This window comes from Gopherus flavomarginatus, chromosome 4, assembly GCF_025201925.1.
Source record: "Gopherus flavomarginatus isolate rGopFla2 chromosome 4, rGopFla2.mat.asm, whole genome shotgun sequence".
Lineage (NCBI taxonomy): Eukaryota > Metazoa > Chordata > Testudines > Testudinidae > Gopherus > Gopherus flavomarginatus.
Window position 1 is genome coordinate 152,806,690 of NC_066620.1, and position 20,795 is coordinate 152,827,484.

Genomic DNA, 20,795 nt, shown 5'->3' on the forward strand with positions numbered 1-20,795 from the left:
TTATTAGTTTCTGCAATGATTTATCATCATTGGCTGCTATAAATCCATTTCAAATAGTTAGACACATGAATTTCAAAAATCACTTCCCTTAGGCAGCATGAGTTCAAACTGCTAGGTAGACATTTTTTCCCCTGAATTCATATGCAAGTGTAAATATTTTATGATGTTGCTTTAATGAGACCCACTGGGATTTAAGATTATTTATCTAAGCCCTTATTAAACACAAAAAAATTTCTGTGTTTAGCCATGCAAAACACAGTTCCTCCTCAGACAATGCAGTGTGTTTTAGGAGTTGAATAGTACTTGATGAAGTGTAGCAGAAATAAAGGAAAACAGTTATTTTTCCCACTGAGGAATCCTGTGGCACCTTATAGACTAATAGACGTTTTGGAGCATGAGCTTTCGTGGGTGAATACCCACTTCGTCAGATGCATTCGTGCATCTGACGAAGTGGGTATTCACCCACGAAAGCTCATGCTCCAAAACGTCTGTTAGTCTATAAGGTGCCACAGGATTCTTTGCTGCTTTTACAGATCCAGACTAACACGGCTACCCCTCTGATACTTTTCCCACTGAGTATACTTTGCCTAGGTAAGCACTAACAACTACTGTAAAAGAATTAAACTGACAGCACCTCCTGAATTTTAAGGCTATTTCACTGGGTTAGAGGAATGGATGATGGAAAATGCTACTACCACTGCCAAAAGAAGGAGCTAGATACTGCTTGAGACACAAGTAGCAGGAATCAGACTGTAGAAAGGAACCTGCCCCAAACCCTAACAGAAGACTGTATTTTCCTGTATAATTACTTCTTGCTCTTCATCCACTCAACCTCAAGGGTCTTTTGCATTACTTCCTGTTGTTGACTTGTGACCTCAGGTGCTCCTTTCACACATTTCTGTACTCGGGCCTCCTTTAGCTGGGGGCACTGCCTCAGCTTTCTTTTGCTGGATCTGTAGGGAATGGGGAATTAAAGAGGAATGTAGTTGCTGGGACACTATCCTTTTAGCTCCAACTTTGAATCCCAGACGTAGGTCAGGAAATGAAGGCCTTGCCAGGCAGGGCCTGGACATAACAAATTTGATCTAAAATAAAGTGGTGAAATTAAATCAAGTAAAATCTCTGATGAGGATTTTTAAGAAAAAGGGACCTCACATTTCCTCCTATCTCAATGATTTATTAGTTCCTAACATTATCCTCTGTAGCAGACTGATGTTCATAAACACTTACACCATATCAGTTCTTTTTATATATTTATTTTTGAGTAAATGTCTACCATTTTCACCCCCACTATCTGCTGTTTCAGAATAACCTTTGCCTCTAACCTCTTATTCCTATTCCTTAATACCAAAGATTGTATGATCCGTCTCTCTTGCTAACATTTCAAAGCTAACGGATGAATTCCAGTCTAATCATCCAGCAGGACTGCTGAAGCATCAAGGAAATAGATATTGCAATCTCTTAAAACTGAGTTCATCACCTCTGCAAGCATGTCCAGATTTCATTGGATAGGGCATTCCCCAGTAAATCTTTTCTCAAACTTCAAACTCCTTTTAGCAGGAGAAAAATCCGTAAAGCTGCATAGTTGCTGGAAAGCCTTAAGGGTTTAAGCCACACAAGAAAAGGCAAATTTTCTAAAGTCAATGTCAGAAACCTTATTTGGGACCTTGACAGTGTAAAATACGCTAATACTCTGTATCTTCACTGTGAAGGATCCCATTCATCAAGGTTTCCATGTATGTGGCTCTGAAGGGCTATATAATGAGCATCTGCTGAAAGGGATGTACTCATCAATATGGACTGCTCTACACACAAGGGGATGTGCGTGCAGGTGGGGCAGGCTCCTTTCTGCAGTCTGATTCCTGCTACTGTGTCTCAAGCAGCATCTAGCTCCTTCTTTTGGCAGTGGTAGTAGTATTTTCCATCACCCATTCCTCTAACCCAGTGAAATAGCCTTAAAATTCAGGAGGTGCTGTCAGTTTAATTCTTTTACAGTAGTTGTTAGTGCTTCGCATCTGATGAAGTGGGTATTCACCACAAAAGCTCATGCTCCAAAACATCTGTTAGCCTATAAGGTGCCACAGGATTCTTTGCTGCTTTTACAGATCCAGACTAACATGGCTACCCCTCTGATACCTCTAAGAGTGGCAGTGGAAAAGGATACGCTACATAATGTTCCAGTTGATAAACCCATAAACCTTTACTGTAGTAGACCTGGCAGCCTGTTGTAATGATTTTGAAGGTTTTCTGAAGAAGTGCACCACTTGGCTGATCTGGCTTATGCAGCTACCCATTAAGCAGCACACGCACACTTTTTACAAAGTGAACAGTGCAGTGTTAATACAGGCTTTACAAAAGACTCTGAGCTCATCTTGAGTGACTTTGTCAATCAAACTAGAAATGGAAAAACTGCAGCGTTAACCTCTCCTCTCCATCCTCTAAAATCCTTTCCTCTTTCTGTAGCGCTGGTACTCACATCGCTCCTATGTGATTTATAATGTCATCAGTTGTTCCTTCATTTCTACTTGTTTCTAGGTACATTTTTTTCCATTGTTTTGGACAACTTGCCTTTTTAGGCTATGCTGTCATTTGTGAGGTACTCAAATACTGCTGCCAGGGGATGGCTAGAGAGACTGCCATTTTACTGATAACAGCATGGTCTACTCTCCCTCACTTTGGGTCTATTCTGTGGGTGCTGTTCCCCTGGGAATTGCTCCCGCACTTACCTCTGTTGCAGCTGTGTGCTGGGAGAAACATATGGCAACTCCTTGCAAAAATTCCAACACCCAGTGGCGGGAGGGTTGGAGTCCCTTGTGTATAATGAATCTCAGCCCTGCTTTTTATGCATTTCTCTATCATACTGACTGATGACGACTTACTCTTGGAGATCATAAAATGGAAAAAGTAAATAAGAGGTTCCCCTGTCTTTCCCTCCTCCTGTCTCTGAGCACAGGCATCTATCAGACCATGAGTTTCACTAAGTAAAGGGGAGCAATTTTGAGAACCTCTTGTTAAAATGTTGGCTGCAATATAATTGCTTCTCCACTGCTGCTTTTAGAATTTCCCAGCAGCAGCAGTACAAAAATACCTTGATTCTACTGCTGCTTGGGAAAGCTCTGATCAACAGCAGAGGCACTAGAACTGTCTTTATGCATTCTCAGGAAGAAATCACTATATTAATTTACATTTTGGAAAATCTTCTCCACAATCATGACGACTAGAAGCAATTTAAAGAAATCCCAGTCTAGCAAATGGAGTTGCAGTATTAGAAGTACGAAAAGACATCAGTGCAAGCTGAGACTTGTGGCACACCTGGCTAATCAAAACTGTCAAGGAATGCCTCAGCCCATTGCTGTAACAGAGTGCATTCTGTCAGGGAGACTGATGTTCTTCCAACCTCCCCGAAAGACATAATAGTCTAGATGTTCTTAAAAAGAAATCTCTCAGTGCCAGCCCTCAGTTTACTACTGTCTAGTCTCATGTATATCATTCCTGGGCAAGATTATCAAGAAGAGGTAGCAAACCAAATCTAGCAGCCTCTGCCCTCCATTAGCATCCTTTTCAGTCTGGTATCAGGCCAAGTCATGGTACAGAAATATCATTGATTGGGAAACCCCTTAGTTGGGATGGACAGAGGTGAAATATTGATTTTGATTTTTTTTCAGATGCTTTGACACAATTGATCACAAGATACTGCTTCTTTTCCTATATGTCCTGGCAGAAAATTATGGAATGACAGTAAACCAGCTACTCTAATTCCTTTTTAACACATATGGGGCCTGTATAGTTCAGTGCTGTCACTGCTAATATTTGATATCGACGTGCAACTATTAGGAGCAATTGCAAAATTATGTCTGAAATATTACAGAAAGGTTGCTGAGACTTATCCATCACCCTGTCCACTACCTCAGCCACATGAGCAGTAATGATTCTGCCACATATGACCCAAAGCAGATTTGCAGTGGCTATAGTGATCCGGGACCAAGGGTGAAGGGGTTGGGGCACAATTTGTGTTCTCGTCCATCCTCCTGGTTGAGAGTAAGGACACAGGCAGGGACAGGTACATCCTAGAGTTCAGAAGATCTGCTGGGCAGAGATGGCTTCTAGCTGACTGAGAGGGGGAAGAGCATCTTCATACACTAACTTGCCAACCTAGTGAGAAGGGCTTTAAACTAGGTTCAAAGGGGGCAGGTGACAAAAGCCCCCAAGTAATCAAAAAAAAAAGGGTGAGGGATGAGCTAGACATCGGGAGGGGTTATGAAAAAGTACAACAGAGTCATAGGAGCAACAGGAAAGAAATCATTGGGGGAAATCTGCTCAACATTTTGGTTGTCTATACATAAATGCAAGGAATATAGGGACTAACAGGAAGAACTGGAAGTATTAATACATAAGCTAAATTATGATTTAATTGGCATCACAGAGATTTGGTGGGATAAATCTCATGACTAGAATATTGGTATAGAGGGTTATAACTTGTTCAGGAAGGACAGGATAGGAAAAATGGAGGAGTTGTTGTTATATGTTAAGAAGAGGGCCGGCTTTAGGCCGATTCAACCGATTCCTCTGAATCGGGCCCCGCGCCTAAGAGGGCCCCGCATCTTTCCACCCTGTTCCCGGCCCCAGCTCACTTCTCTCTCCTCCCCTGAATGCTCTGCCCCCTTTTCCTCCCCCTCCTCTGCTTCCTGCGAATCAGATATTCACGGGAAGCCTGGAAGCAAGCAGGGGCAGGTAAGATGGGGTGGGAAGGCACACGGAGGGCTCCAGGGAGGTGTGGCGCGGCCCAGTCTGGCCCCGGCTGAGTGGCTCCCTCCGGCCTGGCCCCCTGGCCCTGGCCGAACGCCCCCAGCCCCAGCCCGGTCCTGGCCCTGGCCGAGTGACGCTGGCTCGGGCCCCGGTCCCGGCTCCAGCCCAGCATGGCTCAGGCCCCGTGGCACCGGTCCCGGCCGAGAGGCTCCAGGCAGCGCGGTAAGGGGGCAGGGAGCAGGGATGGGGTGTTGGAAGAGGGCAGGGGAGTTTGGGCGGTTGTGGGTGGATGGATAGGGGTCGGGGCGATCAGAGGGCAGGGAACAGGGAGATCGAATGGGGGCAAGGGTCCCGGGGGGTAGTCAGGAAGGAGCAGGGGTTGGATGGGGCAGTGGGGGGCAGTCAGGGGAAGGGGTTCCAGGTGCAATCGAGGACAGAAAGAAGGGGTGGTTGGATGGGGCCAGGATCCCATGGGGGCATCAGGAATGAGACGAGGGGTTGGATGGGTCGTCAGGGGGCAGTCAGGGGACAGGGAATGGCGGTGGAGGGGGCAGTGGCCGCTGTCGGGGGGGCATCAAGAACTTTAGGTGGGGTTAACATGCATCCGCATACATTACACAAAGTACGTAATATATAATTTTGTATTATTTATATAGTTATGGAAAGTAAATAATACACGGAAGAAATGAAAGAGGTTTTTTTACGTGATTTTTTATTTTTTAGTCATCCCTGCTGTGGGGCCCTGCCGAAAATGTTCTATTTGGGCCCTGCACTTCCTAAAGCTGGCCCTAATTAAGAATATATACAGTCGGGTCTCGATTTGCATGGTGGTTACGTTCTTGAAAAAACACTGTGCAAATAGAAACCGCATAAAAAGATGCCCAGGGTCTATGGGAAATAAGGGTTTAGGTTCCAGGCTCACAAGATGACCTCCCTAATTTATCCAATACAAGTTTTATTAAAAAATTTAATGAAATTTAAACTTGATATTAACCTTTACTAATGCTGAGGATGAACTTGACATGATAATGTTGATGCGGTTGAAGTCAGAACTCAGAGGGTTCATTTGGGGTGTCTGGGGAGGCCAGGGAGCATGGAGGCAGGAGGAATTGGGGCTGCCTCACCTCACCTCTTTCAGCTGGCCTTGCAGGGGGTGATGAACAATCTGGCATAGGGCGCCCCAGCCCCAGGGAGCAAGGTCAGGGCACAGGGGCTTGCCCTGCTCCGCCTGCCTGGCGTTCCTACCAGGAAGTGGGGTCAGGATGCCGGGGCTTGCCCCGTTCTGCCCTCCCAGAGCTCCGGAACAGGGTCGGGGCACTAGGGCTCACTTTGCTCCTTGCACCCTGACCCCACTCCCCGGCTGGAGAGGCAGGCAGGTGGAGTGAGGCAAGCCCCTGACTCCACTCACCAGCTGGAGTGCCGGGCAGGCAGGTGGGCAGATTGGGATAAGCCCCTGACCCCGCTCCTCAGCTGGAGCGCCAAGCAGAGCGGGACAAGCCCCCGTGCCCTGACCCCGCTCTGCGGGTGTGCACGTGGCGGTAGGGGGGCCTGTCCTGAGTGTCCTTTGTCCCCCGCAAGGCCAGCTGGAGATAGTCTGATCACTCCTGCCTCCCCTCCCCTCCCCACCCCCATCATTGCCCACCCACCCAAAGTCAGCGCCCACCCAAGTGTCCCATCCTGGCTACACCACTGGTCTGCACATCTTGGCGACCGTGCTATACCATGTAAAAGTGAATCCATACTGTATACAAAAATAGAGGGTCACAATGTAATGACTGTGCATAACTGAAACCGTGCAAAAAATACCATGTAAATCGAGGCCTGACTTTACACTTGTTCTGAGGTCCAGCAGGAGGTGGGAGACAGACCAGTTCAGAGTCTCTGGGTAACGATAAAAGAGGTAAAAAATAGTGGTGATATCATGATGGGGTCTACTACAGATCCCAAAATCAGGAAGAGCAGGCAGAACAAAACACATAACAGAAATACCCAAAACATAAGATCTGGGAGAAATGCAGGACTTTAACTACCCAGACATCTTTTGGAAAAGTTATACAGCAAAACAAAAAATTTCTAGTAAGTTCTTGGAATGTACTAAGGACAACTATTTGTTTCAGAAAGTGGAGGAAGTAACCCGGGAAACATACATTTTAGACTTGATTCTGACAAACGGAGGAATTGGTAGTAAATCTGAAAATAGGAGGCAATTTGAGTGAAAATGATCATAAAATGATAAATTTAATGATTTTAAGGAAAGGACCAGAATAAAGACAATGGACTTCAAAAAAACAGACATTAAGAAACTCAGAAATGATAGGCAAGTTTTGGTGGGAAGAAGATTTAAGGGAAATAGGAGTTCAGGACAGCTGGCGGTTTCTCAAGGAGACAGTATTAAATGCACAAGTGCGAATTATCTTGATGCAAAAGGAAGATAGGAAGAATATAAAGAATCCAATAGGGCTCCATCGGGAGCTCTTTAATGACTTGAAAATCATACAGCAATGCTACAAAAAGTGGAAACATGGACAAATTGCCAAAGAGAAGTACAAAAGAGTATCACAAGTGCATAAGGACAGAATCAGAAAGGCTAAGACACAAAATGAGTTACACCTAGCCAGGAACATAGAAGGAAATAAGAAGAGGTTCTTGAAATACATTATAGAAATAAAGAGAAAGATGAAGAAAAGTGTAGGTCCTCTTCTTAGTGGCAAAGGAGAGCTAATAATTAATGACATCAAGAAAACTGAGATGTTTAATGCCTATTTTTCTTCCATCATCACTAAAAAGTTTAATGGTGACCAATTATCAAAATAATTAATATTAACAAGAAGGGAGAATGAATTAGGAAAGAAGGTTAAAGAATATGTCGATAAGTTAGATATATTCAAGTCAGCAAGTCCTGATGAAATTCATCTTAGGGTATTTAAAGAACTAGCTGAAGCAATTATGGAACTGTTAGCAATGATCTTTGACAACTCCTGGAGGATGGGTGAGGTCCCAGTGGTCTGAAGAAGGGCAAACATAATACCTGTCTTTAAAAAGGGGAACAAAGAGAACCCCAGGAATTATAGACCTGTCAGTCTAACTTTGGTACCTGGAAAGATACTAGAACAATGTATTAAACAATCTATTCGTAAACACGTAGAGGATAATAGGCTTATAAGGAATAGCCAGCATGGCTTTGTCAAGAACAAATCATGCCAAACCAACCTAATTTCCTCCTTTGACAGGGTAACTGGCCTAATAGATGGGGGTAAGCAGTAGACATGATATATCTTGATTTTAGTATGACTTTTGATGCAGTCCCACATGACATTCTCCTAAGGAAACCAGGGAAATGGATCTAGATGAAATTACTACAAGGTGGGTGCACAACTGGTTGAAAGACAACACTCAGTCAGTATTTAACAATAGTTCGCTGTCAAACTTGGAGGTCGGATCTAGTGGAGTCCCACAGTGGTCAATCCTGGTCCAGTACTGTTCAGTATTTTCATTAAAGACTTGGATAATGGAATGGAGATTGTCCTTATAAAATTTGTGGATGACACCAAGCCAGGAGGGGATGCAAGCATATTTTTTGCAGAGTAGGATTAGAATTCAAAATGACCTTGACAAATTGGACTATTAGTTTGAATTCAGCAAGATGAAATTCGATCAAAAACAGTGCAGAGTACTTTAGTTAGGAAGCAAAAAATCAAATGCACAACTACAAAATGGGGAATAATTGGCTAAGTGGTAGTACTGCCGAAAAGGATCTGGACATTATAGTGAATTGCAAATTGAGTCAACAATGTGATGCAGTTGCGAGGTTAATATCATTCTGGGGTGTATTAACAGAAGTGTTGTATGTAAGACACAGGAGGTAATTTTCCCATTTTACTCAGCACTGAGGAGGCATGAGCTGGATTGCTGTGTCCAGATCCAGGTGCCACAGTTTAGGAAATGCTTCTCAACCTATTTACCATTGTGGGCTGCATATGCAGCTCTTGAGATGTTACATGGGCTGCATCCACACGTTATAAATATACAGCCTGTGTGGCCCTGAGGATGTCAAATGGGCCACATCTGTGTGTTGATTGGGCTGCAGGCTGAGAACCACTGGTCTAAGTTTACTTGGTCCTGCCTCTGCACAGGGGGCTGGACTTTGGCTTCTTGAGACCCCTTCCTGCCCTATGTTTCTTTTATTCTATGACATTGGTTGTGACGTTAGCAGTGTGTTAGTGACATGCTCCTTTGTCTTTTCATCCAGTCCAGACAGCACAGTCTACAGTTATTGCCATACATTAAGGAAATAACAAGCCAGCTGTTCTCACATAGGTTAAGAAGTATCTAGGAAAGAATGAAGTGGTACTAGATGGAAGAGGAAAACATTTCAAGGAATTGGAAAATGCCACCATTTCCTTTTGGGCTGTGGACATGTATACCCTACTGCTGGCAAGAAAAATGCAGCCTTGGGTAATGCTAGAACACTTGTCAATCCTAGATACTCAAAAGAGCAACAATAATCAGAAGTGCCACCTTCTATCACTGACTATCCCATTCCTCCTTGGCAGTGATCCAGCTATTGTAGTCCATGTTTGAATCAGCTCCAGTCAGAACTACTGGAATTGTTTCAGCAAGAAGTTCAACTGTGTTTTAGGATGTAACTGTGTGATAAGGTGACTTGATGTCCGTGAACTAGGGTGACCAGATGTCCCAATTTTATAGGGACATTCCCGATTTTGGGGGCTTTTTCTTATATAGGCACCTATTACCCCCCACCCCTGTCCCTATTGTTCACACTTGCTGTCTGGTCACCCTATGGTGAACTGATGATGCATCCCAGATTCAGGGATTTCCCCTTGTGATTTCAGTTTTCTTCACTGATATGAGTAATCCTATTGTAATCAAAATTTGAAGTCAGCAGGCCAAATTCTATTCTCATTTATAATGTTGCAAATCTGGAGCAACTCCTTTGAAACCAATGAAGTTACACTATCACACATATAACAGCAACATTATTTTCCTTGCTTTGTATCTTTTGCCCAGTATGGTAACATGATTATATCACTACCTGAATCCCTGCTGCAGGGATCAAGCCCTTAGGGAAAACTCTGGAAAAACACAGTATACAAAACTGCTAGAAAAAAAGAGTCAAGTGTTGTTCATGGCATTTAAATTTTTATTTCTTAATCATTATTATTTTGTATCCTCCATTTTAAAAGATCAAAGCATAGAAAGACATACTTTATAGCAGTAGTCTTGTGGGCCCCTATTAAGCAGAATTCTATTCCATTCAGACTCTTACATCTGCCTCATCTCTATAGTATTGGTGCACCACTCAGAAGTGCATTAAGCAGTGTTACTAGCGTTTGCAATGTGACACTCTCCTTTCTCTCCAGAAAGTTATGTGTGGTTCGTTCGTTCTTTCTTTCTTTTCTTTTAAAATTCTTTTATGTCTTCTGTGCTGGAGGTGGGAGTGAAGGCAAGGTCAAAGAAGTATACTTTGCAGTTGGCACAGAATGTGGTGATATTTGAGGTCGTCCCTAGAACCTGTGAAAGTTGTTGCACTGCATTTGGAGTGGCCCCAGAAAAAGCTCCTACTCTCACACAAACGAGCTTTACCCTTACAGTGGACAGCTTCATTGTACTTGAAGAGCCAAGTTGTCAACTATGGTCCTCATCCCAGAGCTTCAGAGATCTTTCACTTGTACTGGGCCCAGACCATTGAATGGCTTGAAGATAAAGGACTGAGACCTCAAATTTGATTTGATAGATGGGAAGCCTGTTGGAGAGTGAAGGACAGGTTTGATGTACTTGTTGCAGCTCGGGTTGCTAAGGAATGCATTGCTGCTTTCTGTGTTAGCTCATTCATACTAATACTATCCCAATTAAGCAGTATTCACTGCCATTCCCTGTTGCTAGACTACATAATGTTGGATAGCCTGATTAAGAAGATTGTGCTGTATTGCTTTTGGGTAATGAGACACATTTTTTTAAGCTCTGTGGTAAGCCTCTTTAAGAAATTACTTTCCCATAAAAAGAGATGTAACATGAAGACTGAGATCTGTTATAAATAATCAACCACATCTGAAAACATTTATAAATAAACACTTCACACTAACGTTCATTGGGAATCTAGTTATCTGTGAAGCAAAGACTTTATAATAAGAGGGGTGGGGAGTAATTAATATCTTTTTGGTAAAGTAGAAGAATTTTGTTTTGGATGATATCTGGAAATTCGCGTGAGGCCAGGAGTCAGCAACCTTTCAGAAGTGGTGTGCCGAGTCTACATTTATTCACTCTAATTTAAGGTTTCACGTGCCAGTAGTACATGTTAACGTTTTTAGAAGGTTTCTTTCTATAAGTCTATAATATATAACTAAACTATTTTGTATGTAAAGTAAATAAGGTTTTTAAAATGTTTAAGAAGCTTCATTTAAAATTAAATTAAAATGCAGAGCCCCCCAGACTGGCGGCCAGGACCCGGGCAGTATGAGTGCCACTGAAAATCAGCTCGTGTGCCGCCTTCAGCACGCGTGCCATGGGTTGCCTACCCCTGCACTAGGCTAACCTCAGTATATTCAAGTAATTTGGAAAATTGCCTTTGCTACTTTAAATGTAAGCCTTTTTTCCCAGCGAGCGTACTAGATGATCTCTACAGTAACAGTATTTTCTACTTTTTAATTTCTACTATTCTAATTGATTTCTAAGTTGTATGTGGAGTATTTCAGGGGTTTGGGTTTTTTTACCTCCTTTTGAATATTTACAGTGTATGGTGCTTCTAGCTAAGAAAGCTAGTGATTTTATTTTTAACTTATGACTAGGAAGAATTTTCCTAATAAGGAAATAGCTGGCAGGCATGGCTGAATTTTAACAATGTATAAGGATAGAAGCAAGGATTTAGTGTCCAGCTGCAAAGCACACTCATGTCCTTTTTGCTTAACTCAAGACGTGTGCTGTTCCTAGTTCAGAACCGTTTTGTTGAGCACATTTTACTATATCTACCTGCTTTGGGGGTTGGTTTCTAGACTTGACTCATGTCAGCTGTCCAGGTTTATTTTCAGTGGTGAGTTCTCCTGTCATAAAATTTAGTCCAAACTAGGGACTTGTATTTATACCCCTCTATTATCTACTTCCAATCTAGGGTCATCTTCATGGAATTTTGTGGCAGAAGAAGTAGCAGCAGAGGGATCCGTACGCTAGTCAAATTAGGGAAATATAAATAATGAACAGTGTTGAGGTACTCTTTCTGTGCTAGCATCATCGACCTGATCCTGCAAGGAGCAGAGTGTTTCTCGGGGATGCTGCTTCCACTGGTTGCTTAGTTCCTAGGAGGCACTCATCTCACACGACGGGGCCTTTTCCAGAGCTGGTGGTGTGAAAGCAAGCAATACTTTCTCCTAGATGGCAGTTGAGACAGCTAGTCTATGCAAAATAAAAACAGGCTCTGTAAAATCAATAACTGTATTGGAAAACAATGAAATACTCCATTTTTAGCAAAGAAGAGTTTTTCTTTCATCCACAAGGACAATTACAGAAGAAGAAAAACACTTTTTAATACTCCCTTGAGTGAGAGAGCAGAAGAACAACAAAGAAGCAGAAAGTCTAATAAAACAAAGTAACTGCCAAAATATAAACTGGTCAAATGTCACATCAGGGAAGGTTTGGCGCAGGGGTAGGCAACCTATGGCACACGTGCCAAAGGCAGCACATGAGCTGATTTTCAGTGGCACTCACACTGCCCAGGTCCTGGCCACCGGTCCAGGGGGCTCTGCGTTTTAATTTAATTTTAAATGAAGCTTCTTAAACATTTTAAAAACCTTATTTACTTTACATACAACAACAGTTTAGTTATATATTATAGACTTATAGAAAGAGACCTTCTAAAAACATTAAAATGTATTACTCTCACGCGAAACCTTAAATCAGAGTGAATAAATGAAGGCTCGGCACTCCACTTCTGAAAGGTTGCCGACCCCTGGTTTAGAGAAACAACTTTCAACAATGTAAAGCATGCTCTCTTGGATCAGCTAGTCTGAGAGCATGCAAAAGGAGACATTATTGCTGATTTAGTTCTAAGGAATCCATAGGAATTTATTTAAGAAGTAACTATAATTGAGCCACTATATAATTAAATCCATAGAGTCATACATTCCAAGTCCAGAAGGGACCATTCTGATCATCCTGTCTGACCTTTTGTATAACACAGGCCATAGAACTTCCCCAACATCCTTGCAGAAAGAAACATCTCCAAAAATGAGCACATTGACCTATTTTAGAAAAGGTGGATTTAAAATAAAGTAAAAAATCACTTAAGTCAAAACTGAGAAAGTTAAAATCCTTGGATGCAGTATGGCAGCTACATCAGCATAGTGTATGTAATAGAGTCAAAGGAATCCTCCATACTTCCAAACAAAGAAGGAAGAAGGGAGGCAAGGGGGGAGGAAACAGTGTGATCAAATGCGAAGGTTCAAGAGGCCATTCAAGCCAAAAAGGTATTTCTCAGTTAAAAATCCCCATCCCTGAGACATCAATAGAAAGGAGCATAAACTGGAAGGTAAAACATAAGATAGAAATTAGGAAAACTAAGAGAGAGTGTGAAAAGAAAATAGATAAGAAATGTTTTAAGTACATAAGACGCAGTAAGTCTGTCACAGAATCAGTGGGTCAGCTATGACCAATGCTAAGGAGCGATTAAGGAAAGTAAGGATATTGCAGATTGAATGAATGAATGAGTGAGTTCTTTGTCTCGCTCTATGCCACAGAGAATGGTGAGATGATACTGCTCTTTTCAGATATTCGTAGAGATTCAGCTGTTGAAGGAGGAGGGACAAACTAGTGAATTTAACAGCAACAAGTCACCAGGTTTGGTTGATATGTTTCCAGGAGAGCTGAAGAAATGCAGGAACGAAGTTGCTGACCTGCTAATAAAAATATGTATTTAAATCTGTAACTGCAGTTTGCTCTCAAGCATCAATAATCTGCCACTTTCAGAGGCAGATTATTGGACTGAATGGAGCATTAATCTGATCTGAGAATTCTTACATGGAAGAAAAGGATGTCTAGCTTAACATGCGTTTGCAAACTGGTTGTGCTGACATTCTGAGTTGATTTTGCTGAAACAGTCTGTTATTCCTCAGCATAAATTGGCAAAAATAAGTACCAAAAAAAAGTTATGTTGCCTGCTGTTTCTGTGCTTGAGTGTGATTAGCTCTGAGAATTTCAGTGCATTTTATATTCAAACCAAAAAGCTATGTAAAGTAAACGAGGGTTGATTTTCATTGGTGTAGATTTGTTCCATTGCTATACCATAAAAATCAATTGGCCTTCCTACCTTTTCATCAGTGATAAGTGACAGTTTTGCTACTGGATGAAAATAAAAAGGATTCATAATAATACACTAGCTGTTCTTTTTGCAATATTGTATATGCAAAAGTACTGTATGAGAGGAAATTGACAGTGACAGTTGAGATCTGATTCAGAATATTGTTAAAACTTAGAATTACAAATGTAAAAATGAATTGTTCTGATGGGTGCTAAATTGTCTTGTCTCATTATGTATCTTTTTTGTAAAATTGGTGATAATAGCAATATACCTCTCACATTTACCAATCTTGTAAAGAAAATACATTGGCCTGTGACTCCTAAAGGACAGTGCACATGAAATAGAACTATTAGTGTATAGAAAACAGTACAGTCTTTTTTTAGCATTTGTTTGAACCATGTGTGCACTATGCATTTTCCGTGAATTACCTTTACATGAATTAATTAACAGGATTTCTTGTTACTTTCTAGCCTTGCTGATGCATGGGAAAATGATATTGGAGTTCATCCTCTAACATTTCCATCAAAAACCTGTTTGGAATTGTTGTTGATACTGAGTTTGAGTAATGCTTGTCTGCCACCTTCACTACGCTGCATGAACTCCTTCCAGGTAATGAACTGTTTTTCATCCAATATAGATGTGTTATCTGTAGGAAAGAGCAGGCTCCCTGGGGACGCGTAAAACCCTCCACATTAAAGGCATATCAGTTGGGCTACATAGCTAGTTATAATACTAAATACAGCAAGGAAGAATTTATTTTTTTAGTATGCACATTTCCCCAGAATTTTAATATTTAGACCAAGGTGAGAAGGTATAGAAGATTTTTAAACTGTCCAAGCTAAAGAGCATGTTCGAATAAATGCCACCAATGACTTTTTTAAAAGGGGAAGCGTGGATAAGTAGAACAATTGAAGCACAACTCCATTAAAACACAGCAATATGTCAAAGCCCTTATAAAAAAGAAAATTAAAGTAATTGTGGTAATAACAAAGAATCAGGTTATGAACCATTACTTCCCTGGGTGATCACTCCCTTGAATGATGGAACTCATGCAATTCAGTGTGTGTGCATGGCAGTGAAATGGTCACAATCTGTCCTATTGTAGATTACTGTTCAACAGCACCACGCCCTCTCCAGTGAAAGAAATAGGGCTTTTAACATTTCTACTGAAGTAATTATTGAAGAGAAAATAATGTAACGTAAAATGTGAAAAGGATTTGTATAATTTTTATCCTCTTTACAAATGAGCATGTACAGTTTACAAATGAAATATATAGTCATTTTAACTCATAATAAAATGTGTTAATTCAGCCTCCTTTAAAATATTCTTTGTCTATCCTTGACTCAGTCCATCAATTATATGCATCAACAGTTGATTGGTTTAGGTCAATAAATGTATCTAAATCTATGTCTGATTTGGGAGTTTACTTAAACTATAGAACTCAATTTTAGGTTTTTTATGTAAACTATTTTTTCTATTTTACTGAGATTTCTTTCTCATTGTGTTTACCGTTGTTAAGGTCAGAGTAAGTAAATGAAAAGAAATGCCCATAAAAGAAATATTGGGCCAGAACCTCAGCTGGTGTAAAGTGATGTATCTTTATTGACTGTAATGGAGTTACATTGATATATACCATTTGAGGATTTGGCCCACTGAGTTGTGAAATAACTAAACATGCAACAGAGAGTCCTGTGGCACCTTTAAGACTAACAGATGTATTGGAGCATAAGCTTTCCTGGGTGAATACCCACTTCATCAGACGCATGTCTAAACATGCAGGTTTTTTTTTTGGCTTATCATCTACCCTCTGTGAACTTGAAAAGGAGGTCTGTAGTCTTTTGAACTGTCAAGTGAATAGCAGTTATTGCTGTTGATTTCAGAACAATGTTTTTATACCTAAGGTCAGAACTGTTATTGAATTTTGCTTTTTTTGGATCATAAAACTGAGGAATCTTCTATGTGCTGGTGGAATGATATTGCGAAATTAATTTTTTTTATAGATTGATGCAGCCACTGATGCAGTTGAACAATCTGGGTTGCCTGTTAAATAGTGGTCATTCATATAACTTGTTTACTGCCCATAATATGGGGTAAAATCTTCCCAGTTTCATTTGGGATTAAGAAATAGTTTGAATGAAAGTCTGTTTTTGTATGCTGATGGGATACACCTTGCACTGTTTGTGTGTAGTGTTTGAGATTCTGTAGTGGGAAGTTTCTTTGATTTTTATCTGGATATAGATGGGAACGGAGAAATGATTAGCATACCCAGAGACAGATGGATCAGTAAATTCAAGAAATATCTTACCCCTTTTGTAGACAGAAGGTTAGGGCTCACACCTGAAAAAAACATGTGAGTGCCTGCTTTCATATGACTAGTCCCATTAACTTCAATCGGACTACCCTTGTGAATGAAGTTACTCACATTGTGAATGTTAACAGGACTTGGCCCTTAAAAAGTAGCTAGTGGTGTTAATTTGCACCGTAATCCTGTGAAGATTAATGTGAAGAATCCTCATGCCTCTGTAAAGCCCTGTTGATTTCAGTGCACTGATGTGGTTAATTTTGGCCCCATTGATTTCGCTGGTACTCAGCGCTGGCACAAGTGCATGTCTCTTTGCAGGATCAGAGCCTTGACATATGCTTTATTTGCTTTGCCAAAGTTCACTGTGGCATCTGGAGTTAGAGAAAGTTCTTTCCTGAGGTGCCAGTTGAATTCTTTTAGTTGTAGGTGATCTATTTGTAAACTCATTTTCCAAATATGACTGTGCACATGAGAAACGTTTTTTTCTAGCATCCTTGTTTGTTAATTTTATGTCCTGATCCAGTGAAGCATTCAGATGTGGCTAACTTCAGGGGGGCTGTTCACATGCTTAGTTCAAAGCTTTTGCTGATGTGAGCACTGAAAGTAAATTGTTGAAGTGCTAGTAAATTGTTGAAACCTTGCTTTGTGTATAAATCTAATGAAAATGCAGATGCATTCACCACCCTGTTGTTCTAATGATAGTGTTAAGAATAGTCCTTCATGCTAAAGATACCATTTGTCTATGCTCTTTGCTTGCCTTCCTGTGTCAGCTGCATCCTTAAAATTGACGAAGTCTGCCTCAGACTTATTTTTCGGAAAGATTTTTCTGATTTTGCTCGTTGTTGTTCACCTTCTGTACCACAGATATCAGGAATATTATATCATTTCTTCCATAGAAAAAACTGACAAGCCATGCAGGAGTCTTGAATAGTGATATCACACCATGTGAAGTACCCTATGACCTGAATGAGGGGGAAAAGGATGTTGAGTCTTAAACACAGCGTGGAAAAAAGTGGATTATTTTGTTAAACAAGACGTCATACATTAAATGTCATTAAGAAGTAGTAAAGGGCAAAACCAATATTTGTTTTCCTTTGCAGTGCACCTTTAATATATAATTGTCAGCAATCTACAATAGTATTTTGAGCAGATTTTTTAAAAAGTAGATATATCTTATATTTTTGGAATTGGGCCGAAAAGAACCTTCAAAGGTTTCTTCTTGTCTCGACAATTGGTGTTTCAACTGATATAGCCATCCCAAGTAGAAAGCCAGTGTTTTATTCAGCAGAGTATTTTTCTTCACAGAACATACATATATGTTTCTGCTGTAGATTTAGAAAAAATATGCAGTAAGTATTTCTGAATCCCTAACTGGTGAGCTAGACAAGGCATAAATTAGCACCTGATTTCATCTGTAGCATAGGAGTGATTCATGTATTCAGCTTTGGGATGTAATAGACAAAGAGTAATCCTTTCCATATCCCAGTGCTAACAGAGACCAATTTTTGTGTAAATGATGTGGATTCTTACGTAGAATCCTTTCTGTGTTACAATGCAATGTTAAAGACAATATAAATCTGTTGATTGGCATAAGTATGGATTGGATTACGTCTGGGGTATAAAAAGGCACACAAAGGAAATACGCTTAATTGCTGATAATCTCAGTTATAAACTGCCTTGTGCTCTAAAAGTGCTCTCTGGGGCCAGCTTAGTGGTCTTCATATCTGTGCTCACTATAAATTGCCTTCTGTTTTCTAGCAGTGTGCTGTTGCTTGCTTAACGCTGCTTAGTAACATAATATTTAAAATATTTTTTCATTCTGGTATGACTCTGTGAAAATGTTTCAATATGGTTTGTATCACTGAAGTAGCATATGAGAGGAGTGCACCAGAAGTCATCATAATACTAGCTGTCTGAATTTACTGATCAAGTATATACATTACAACAGGTTTCCACATTGCCTAATTGCATGAGAGCAGAACATCGATTCTTGGCAGTTTTTGTGGGTCTTGTCGTCTTCGTTCTTGTGAAACGGCACTGAAATTCCTTGTTGTCTGTAGCTGACATAGGAAGACAAGTGTGTGGCAGGAATAAAGAGGAAAAAGTCAAACATTGGCTCACCTAGTCCAGCAACTGGGGCTACTCTAATTTGCGCTAGTAGACAGCTCTTCCAAGGAGCCCCTTCATTAACCAGGATTACTGAAGAACATTGATTTCTGTCCTGACAACCCCCGTGGCCCATCTCCTCCACCAAGGGGGCCTGTGGCAGGTGCTCTAGGGCGCATTGAGCCAACTGTGCCTCTGGAGCAGTACAAAGGGGATTTATGAAGAATTGAGGAGGATCTGCCTGTTGGAATAAAACTCAGAAGGTTATGAGTAAAGTTTCCTATCCTGGGTTTGCACTGTGCCTTTTTTCGCCCTCCTTTGCTGGGCTCATTTACATTGTTCGGAAAATTACGTTAGCTCACTATACTCTTGATCTTTCTGCCTCTCTTCCCTCAGGAGCTGGCAGTTCTTTGCTTTACTATCTGGCTGAACTTCTCTTCATACATTATTTGTAGAACTTGTAAGTGCCCATAGTTAGCACCCATTTGACCCATCATCTACTTTGTTATTGAACTGTTCATCTGTTACTTCTGAGCATAAAAGCTGGTCAGATATGTTGGTATGTTTGTACTTACAGCAGAAAGCAGTTAATGCTGGACGATGCTTTAAAGTGACAAGTAATCTGTTATGTTTTGCTAACGTATCTTGCCTTTCTTTGAATTCAAGCACAGAAAATGTCTTATATACTGAATTCTTATGACGATATATGGAGTTGTTTAGCATATTTCTCTCAATGTTGTTATTGTGGAAAAACAGGCCTCAGTACCAAGGATTGGCTCTTATGGCCATAGACTGTAACAGTGATTCTGGGAGTTAAACAGATAGCTGTTTTGTATTTATTTTTTACAGCTGCATGAATTTGAAAGAAAGTTGTGTTTGAAGGACTATAGGGCAATGTCAGCCTTTCATTTGCTGCAATTCTATAATTTCTTTTCTGTTTAATCCCATGTCAGTGAAAGTTTGTAGCTGCACAAGCCCTTTCTGACAAGAGAAATTAGCTGATGATACAAAAGGATTATTTTCACCTTGTTGTTGCATTATTTATCATAATGATGCCTCTATAGTTAAGGTTGAGCCAGCAATGTGTCCTTGTGAATAAATTCCTATTTTAAAAATTTATCAACTAATGTGGTGGATTCTCCATCACCTGAAGTCTTTAAATCAAGATTGTATGTCTTTCTAAAATATATGCTCAAGCTCAACCATAAACTATGGGCTTGATACAGGAATTACTAGCTGAAATTCTGTGGTCATGCAGGAGGTTGGACTAAGTGATTATAATAGTTCCCATCCTTAAAAAAATCTTTGAATCCATTTATTGTTTTAAATCTGTCTGTTGATAGGGAAATATTTAGTGCTCTTTATTTGTAATTTGATGCAGAATAACATTTAGTAGATCAAAAAACAAGTTATTTAGGGAACATCGGAATTTTTAAGTTCATTCATTATAGCTTGCGAACTCCATTTTGTACAGTAATTATTGCAGAACGGATATAGATAAAGAATTACTATGTTCATAATATGTATGCACAACAGAGGCTGAACTGAAGTGTATGTCTTGATATATTAGAGGCTTCCCATCACCTTTTGTAAAAAGCACTTGCACATTCTCCCACAAATAGTAAAATTTCTTTGAAAGGACATGTATGGATTGCTTCTTCCAGTCATTTCTGGAGCAATAGCAGAGTAAAACTTTGAAGGATGTGGTCAGTTTCACTCTTCCTGCTCCCCCTGAGCAATCTGAGCAGCAGAAGTGAACTAATCCATATTCTTGTAAGATTGCTGCTGCCTTGGGACATTTTTGGAAGTGACATTAGAAGCAGGGAAAGAAGATATTGTTGCTACTACTGCTCAAGGTAGTTGACAGGCAGTGAAGCAGGGAAGGATGAAGACTGGGGAGAGAAATTGGCTTTAAAAATGGATCTCCTACCCACCCATGCCAGAAGGAAAAATGAAGTAGATTTATACATATCTTGCACATCTTGTTTAAAAAAAATAGTTTTAAAAATTGAGAGTTCCTACCAATGGCTACTGAGGCATGGAGATATTTTCTATTATATATGTGCTTGTTGGTGTTTATATTTTGCAAACATCTGGATCCATACCCTTTGATTCATTTACAGAAAACAGTTTTGAAAATCTGAACCATCTAGAGAATTTAGAGACATCTTCCATTAATTTCCTTTTCTAAATCTCCTAGACTGCATAAGTGCTTTGAAATTCTCAACCAGTGTTGATAATCAAGTGGAGAAACTGCTATTAATACACAGAACATAGCTTCATTGATATACATATATTCAGTTTTGTTTCTTTGGAGTGACTGTATTTTTTAG

At 40.4% G+C, this 20,795-nt stretch overlaps 1 protein-coding gene across 2 annotated transcripts in view; it reads left to right on the forward strand.

The window, feature by feature from the left end:
* UBE3D (ubiquitin protein ligase E3D) overlaps nt 1–20,795 on the forward strand; it is a 129,872-nt gene that overhangs the window by 61,715 nt on the left and 47,362 nt on the right. For both annotated transcript variants that reach the window (XM_050950163.1, XM_050950162.1), the window contains exon 9: nt 14,524–14,662. In XM_050950163.1, the coding sequence (XP_050806120.1) occupies nt 14,524–14,662 (139 nt within the window). The remainder of the gene's footprint in view (nt 1–14,523; nt 14,663–20,795) is intronic.